At 46.1% G+C, this 6,904-nt stretch overlaps 1 protein-coding gene across 1 annotated transcript; it reads left to right on the top strand.

Annotated features, from left to right (window-relative positions):
• The first annotated feature begins 4,303 nt into the window (after positions 1 to 4,303).
• Positions 4,304 to 6,693, top strand: LOC121837571 (piggyBac transposable element-derived protein 3-like). The gene is made up of 2 exons (XM_042293214.1): positions 4,304 to 4,517; positions 4,846 to 6,693. The coding sequence occupies exons 1-2, from the start codon at positions 4,479 to 4,481 to the stop codon at positions 6,598 to 6,600; spliced, it is 1,794 nt and encodes a 597-aa protein (XP_042149148.1). The 5' UTR covers positions 4,304 to 4,478; the 3' UTR covers positions 6,601 to 6,693.
• The last annotated feature ends 211 nt before the right edge of the window (positions 6,694 to 6,904 follow it).

Below are 6,904 nucleotides of genomic sequence, written 5' to 3'. Positions count from 1 at the left end.
AACCGAGTGCGACCGAGAGAGACCAAACCGGTTTTTAAGCCTCTTGCGATCTCTTAGGACCAGCTCCGCTCAGTGCATCCGGTCCCAAGAAGTCTTTCTCGGTCGTACTCGGTTGCAAGAGTGTGAACGGGCCTTGAGGAAGATTCCCAGGGAAATTAAAGGGAAAACTAACTATCATAAAGCCTAAAGTGACCAGAAGTCCTAATTTAGGCTGAAAAGGTCCCGCTGTCTTACCAGCGTGCTTGTGGGACGACGGTGTTTTGTCCCGCTTCGGCATCCCCGATTAGATAAAAGGCAGTTAAATGAAAGGATGCATCAATAGAGGGAGTGCTTTCTCTGATCAGTGTACAAGAGTTCAAGCGATGCTGATGCTAAAGGTTATTTTTGTTAAAAAAATATTCCAACTAAACATATCACATACACATGCCAAACAGTGTGCAAACTGCAACAAAAAGAAATGTGCGCGTCATGTACAAAGTAATAAAAGAAGGTGTGATTTGTTTCCTAAATTTAAAGTTTTTGAGTCTTGGAACACAAAACCTCCCACCCCGATCCGCGTTCCGCTTTGGGGCCAAAGGAATATGGTCATTTTATAGCCAGTAGTGGGACAACCGCCATGTCCTAGGACTACACCGATAAAAATTAACAGCTTAAAATGGTTGTGCTGATTGTCAAGAGGTCAGGCACTTGCGTCCCTCCCTCTTGCGTACTGAGTTTTCTGAGGTCTGGGTTCAAATCCTCTTGGGATTGTAATTCTTTATTTCTTTAGATCATGTCTTATTTTAATTCTAATCCACAATCGGGCCCGACAACCGCATTCCACAACTAATGCGAGCTGTGGTGGCAGGTGCAGCATGGTAATGATGGTTACCAAACGACAGGAGACCTGGATCTGTTTGAAACCGAAACTGTTTTGCGATCACGTGATGTAATGGAACATAATACAAGAATGTTGTTAAATAACTCTGTTTTTGTACCTCACCGTTCATTATTTCAAGACTAAATAAAGTTGAATATAGGTTTAACCTTCTCACATACTCCCCGTGACATTTCTTTGATCATGCTGCCCCTTGGTGTCTTATGGTCGTTTCAGACAATCCAAAAAGCTTTATCGTTAAACACTTCATAAAATACTTACGTAACATTTTGCCATAGTGCTAACAGAAAATTAATGGCTGACAGATACATTTTCTTGACCCCTTTGATCAGTGCAACAGTCTCAATTATTGTTAATGTTATTTGTACCTCTGTAAAAATGCCCTGAACCGTGAGCGAGAAAAAGAAACCCTGCTTTTTGGCATACACAAAAATTATGCACCGCAAAAACCAGAAATTTGCAAAAAATAAAAAGTATAAATTTGATGCTTGCAGTGGTTATAGGTTGCACAAGTTCGAGAGCACAATAAAAAATATATCAATGAACTGACATTTGATGAACATTAAGGCCTTGGTGGGTGTCGGCTCAAAAATAAATTTTGGTTTAGCTTTATCTTTTTATTCAAATAACACTGTTCTCAAGCTGTGTTTTGTTACCTCACCAATAATAGTGTCACACTCCCGCAGAGGTTCTTGCCATCGGTCATTTCTTTATTAGAAACGAAAAATTGGGTCTCGTTTTCAAAGTCTGACTCTATATGCCATGTGCCATACTACTGCCTCGAAAATGATTGTGTACAGGTCCCGTCAAAGTAAAACGGAGCGCCGGATCGGCGACCGAATTGCATCGCTGCGCTATCTAGCAGCGCCGGCTGCAGCTGATAGGTGCCGTCTGCGCATGCGCGCGTAAAGTTCGCGGTGTCCCCCGTCTTTCTTGTTTGATCCTCGCATTATCGGCGTCTCAAGCTGCCAAACGCTGTTCCGATAAACACCGCTAGGTGTTCGGCTCGGGCTCATACGGGGAGATAACACTGAAGGCAAGTGGGAGAGAAGGGCGAGTGTTGTTGATGAGCACATCTTGTGCTATCAGCTAGGCGTCGATTTTAGGAAGAGCGTTGCGCCGCTCGAACCACCGATAACATGTGGGTGGGAAGAAAAAAACGGAGGCCCCAGCGGAAGGCACGTTCGCATGCGCAGACGGCACCTATCAGTTCCAGCCGGCGCTGCTAGATAGTGCGGCGATGATCCGGCGCTCCGTTTCACTTTGACGGGACCTGTACTTGGCTGGCTTCACAACTAAGACTTTCCAAGCAGTTCACAACATCTGAGGAAGCGAGCAAGCCGGCCGTGTCGCGGCGGTCGCCTATTGTTCGCCGCGACCTAGCGGTAGCCGCCGCAGGAGCATCGGGGAGCAATGTCGATGAACAGCACGGCGGGCGGTGTCCCCGTCGTGATTATGAAGGAATTTAAGGCAGTTACGAATTCGGAAAGTTCCTTCGGTAGCCGGTGCCGTCGGCGCAGAATCATCGGGAAGTAAGAGCAACGATCACCACAGAGGACAGTGGGCGATTACGAATCCGGAAAGCTTCTTCGGTAGCCGGTGCACAATCATCGGGGGGAAGCAATGGCGATGAGCAGCACAGCGGACAGTGTTCCCGGCGTGATTACGACGGGGTTTAAGGCGGTTACGAATCCAGAAAGCTTCTTCCGTGCTACTAATTTGAAGAAGGGAAAACCCTTCGTGAATCTGGCCGCGTGTACGACGTGAAGGAGGTCCGTTTCGACAGACAAGTGGATGTCACGGAGCACCGTACTCCGCTAACAAAATTAAGCGCGTCCGCAAAAAATGTAGTGGGCGTTGAGTGGACTGTGGTAATTATGTACGTTTATTTCTGAATCAGCTTGACAATAACTGGGCGATTTTTTTTCGCGCCGTTCCGCGATTCCCACTGTAGGCTGATGGAAACCTCCAAGGGTAGGCTTAGTGGACGACCGCAGTCCGCTTCTCGATTCCGGTGAAGTATTTGCTGCATACTTTAGAGTTTGCCGTCGGTGTCGATGCTGTTCCATTGTCGCTAGAATAGAAAAAAAAGTTAATTATATTATTCGTCAGCAGCTTAAACAAAGCGCGAACTGGAAGGTAAGAAACGCCACTAACCTGTATGGACGCACAAGTCGCACCCAGATCGCGCAGTACTCTGCCTCGTACGGCTTCGAAGGGACGATGTAGTACTACGTGCCGTGCGCGATCTTCGACGTACTGTTGCAGCCGACCACGCAGCAACTGCTGCGGCTTTCTTGGTGCGGAATAGCTACTCAGAAATTACAGCGCTAACCCACTTCAACGCAGAACAAACGCAGCGACTGGCAGAAACTCCCCGATGCAATGGACCCGTTTGCCGCTAGGGTCGCCCTGGTCGGGGCTTGAATTAGGTGCGCACGGTTCCTATACCAAATGCATCTCAAAAAGCGTGAGAGTCTTGGTGAGTGCATACGTTTCCAACGAGGACATGAACCAAGCGAACAGTATGACTTATCTCCTTGCCTCCTCGCTCCTGTCTCCTCTCCCGTTTTGCTTTTCAGAGATTTGGGACTGGCATCAACAGTAGAGCCCTTGAATTATAATAATAATAATGTCTTTATTTTTTTCATCACATGATGAAGGGTAGGCCGGGGAAAAAAGCTGTGAAAACAGCTTGACGGGTCCCCGACCTCCTACAGTGGCAGAAACATAACAGCTCAAACAAACAAACAAAAGCAAAGACAAAAAAATGGCTGTTACAAAAAGAGCCCCGGCATGACAGATTGTCACAAAAACCGTTACACTGTGCGGTTATTGTACATAGTAATTTCGAAGCTCATTCATAGAAAGCGAGTCCAGTTGAAAGTCACGACTAATAAAGCTGTTAAGTAAATGTGGTAAAGTATATTTTAACATTTGCAGGCCATAGTTAGTTCTATGAGGTACCATCCTCCAATATTCAGCGTGCCGTGTAGGATAGGTTACAGCATTTCTAGTTAACCTCGCGAGAGTCGTCAGGAATTGTGAGTTTCGTTTTTGATCTCTTTTAAAACCAGCGGTCAACCTGTAACTGTACAAGTTATGTATGGTTATGACAGCGTATTTTTTGAACAAACCAGCAGTATGAAAGTCATGTGGGGCATTGCAGATAATTCTAACCATTTTCTTTTGAAGCAGGAATATCTTTTCTAGGTTTCCAGCTGTGGTCGTGCCCCAGATAAGGTGGCAATAGCTGAGATAAGAGAAAAAAAGAGAGTTGTAAATACTCAGTTTGGCAGAAGTTGGTAAGATAGAGCGGTTGCGGTTTGCTAATCCAACAATGCTAGATAATTTAGATATTACATATTGTACATGGTTATCTCATGACATGCTCTCAGAAAAGATGACTCCAAGTGTCTTAACCCATTAATGCCCCATGTTGCATATCTGCAACACAGACTTCAACTGCTCAAGAAAAATACATCGGGCCCATTTTGTGACAAAAAGTTGTCAGTGCTCTTCTCAGTGGGCATTTCTCAATCCAAGGAGTTCAGATTTTCACCACTAGGGGCAGCGCTGTGCTCGCAGGAATCGTTTGAAAATGGCGTGCTCCACGCCGTGCGGGAGTTCTCAAAACCAGGTATGTTTACATTTCCACAAAGAACCTAAAACTGAAAATAGGAGCTCTATATTACCGGAGGAGCCTCTAGGAATGTCCTTCGCGTGAATCGCATGCAGAATCTCGCATTTCATACATTATATGAAGCTGGATATTTTTTATTCCTGGCATGTTGCAAATGTGCAACAGTGGGCAGTGAATGTCACTTCACACGGTTGTTGCATATATGCAACATTCGCTTTTTTTTCAATTTTCGCTACAATTTTGTTGTTCGGTTAGGTAATACCTTTCAGCTGTCATTTCGGGATGTTGTTTCACTCTTGGTAATTTGTTCTTATCCCATCTACAGGCCGTCATTGCACCTTCAGCCTTCTATGGTGTGCCAAGGACAAGACCAAAGCGGTTCCTTGGAAATGACAACCTGCTGGACAACATCGATTGCAACGAGAGTGATCTCTCGGGTGAAAGCAGCAGCGAAGAATGCGAAGCAATCACTGAAGATAGCAGCGATGAAGACGTCGAGAGCACTGACGCTAATGTTGAGACAGGAGTTGCTAAGGGGGACCTGAAAGGAGCCTATGCGAACAAACGCTACACATGGAAAAAATGTGCGTTTGACCAAGCTGGCACAGACTTTGAAAATGACTTCCCTCTGCCTCCTGCTGAACCCCTGTCAGCGAAGCAGCTTTTTGACCTGTTTGTTTCGAGGAGCATGCTGGGACACGTTGTCGAAGAAACCAACAACTACTATATGCAGAAGCACGGAACACCCCTAAACATGACAGTCGAAGAGCTCACCTCGGTTCTAGGAATGTTTTTTCGCATGGGACTTGTGGATATGCACAATGTACGTGCCTACTGGGAACATGGAAGCCGCTATGAGCTGGTTGCACAGGTGATGTCGCGCAATCGATTTGAGAAGATTGCTGGTCACTTGCATTTTGCTGACAACGACGGTGCAACAGACGAAGTGAAACAAGACAAATGCTGGAAGCTGCGACCATGGCTGTCAGCACTGCGGGGAAACATGCTGAAAATACCTCAGGAATGCAAGTCATCCGTCGACGAAATTTTGATTCCTTTTCGTGGAAGGTCGCAAATTCGTCAGTACCTTCCAAACAAGCCGAAGTGCAAGTGGGGCCTCAAGCTCTGGGCTCGTGCTGGCGAGTCTGGACTTTGTTACGACTTTGACATCTACCAGGCATGCAGCAAGGGAGCCTACGGAGACCAAGAAGGATATCAGTTAGGCCTTGGTGCGGGAGTGGTGCTTCAGTTGTGTTCAAGTCTCCCTGAACGGGACAACAATCTCATCGTTGCTGACAACTTTTTCACGGGACCACACTTAGTTTGCGAGCTAACGCGGAGGGGTATCTCGTACATTGGAACTGTGAGAGAGAACAGACTGCAGTCGTGCAAACTAATGGATGAGAAGGCAATGAAGATGCAAGGTCGTGGCACGTGTGATTCATGTGTCGCATCATGTGGTGACAGAAGCATGATAGCTGTAAAGTGGTTCGACAACAGACCGGTCACACTTCTTTCTAACTGCACTGGTGTGGAACCGGTCACCTCTGTAGAGAGATGGGACAAGAAAGAGAAGTCTCGCATCTCAGTTGAATGTCCAGCAATTGTACCCGAGTACAACAGATCGATGGGTGGTGTTGACCTACTAGACAAGATGTGCTACAGCTACAGGTTTTCCATACGCTCGAAGCGGTGGTACATGTACATATTTTGGCACACCGTCAAAATTGCTGCTGTGAATGCGTGGTTTCTGCACAAGCGTCACTCACTGCAGCAAAGGGAATCTTCCAAGCCTCTGCGAGAATTTCTTGCGGACCTTGCCACGAGCTTGGTTTTGTACAGGAAGCGTCCGCCTGGCCGCCTTTCTCGAGAGAATCTTCCCTTGGTGAAGCGGGCGTCACCACAAGTTCCACGCGACGTAAGAGGCGATGGTAGCCATCATTGGCCCATTTGGATGGACCGCCGCAACAGATGCAAGTTGTGCACAGGAGGCTACAGCTACGTCGCTTGCTCAAAGTGCAATGTTCACTTGTGCATAAACAAAGACCGGAATTGTTTCGTCGATTTCCATCGGGGTTAGGTAACTTATCCATGCTAGGAAGCACGTCTTTCTATGTTTTGTTCATCACTGCTGTGCCTTGTTTGATAAAATAAACTTCTTATATATGGCTAATATTTTGAGATATTCACTTACTGCCCAGTGTTGCAGATATGCAACAAGCTATAGTAGACAATTCGTAGCACTTATGAAATTTTTTTTGGCCCCTGTGTCTATATTTATGTTCAGTGACCCTGTATTCAATATATTTTTCAAATACTCTCACTATTTTTTGCACTGGGAAGCAATGGGTTAAAGCTATTAACGATTTCAATGGGCATTGTGT

The sequence above is a fragment of the Ixodes scapularis genome, unplaced genomic scaffold, assembly GCF_016920785.2.
Source record: "Ixodes scapularis isolate PalLabHiFi unplaced genomic scaffold, ASM1692078v2 PGA_scaffold4__175_contigs__length_147842914, whole genome shotgun sequence".
In the NCBI taxonomy this organism is placed as follows: Eukaryota; Metazoa; Arthropoda; class Arachnida; order Ixodida; family Ixodidae; genus Ixodes; species Ixodes scapularis.
Note: the sequence above shows the minus strand (reverse complement) of the source record. Positions and strands in the feature narration are given on the sequence as shown.

Excerpts from the sequence above, each read along its gene's own strand:
- LOC121837571 (XM_042293214.1), top strand. The coding sequence starts at position 4,479 with ATGGCGTGCTCCACGCCGTGCGGGAGTTCTCAAAACCAG. Across the intron at positions 4,518-4,845 it reads GCGGGAGTTCTCAAAACCAG|GCCGTCATTGCACCTTCAGC; the intron begins GTATGTTTACAT and ends TCCCATCTACAG.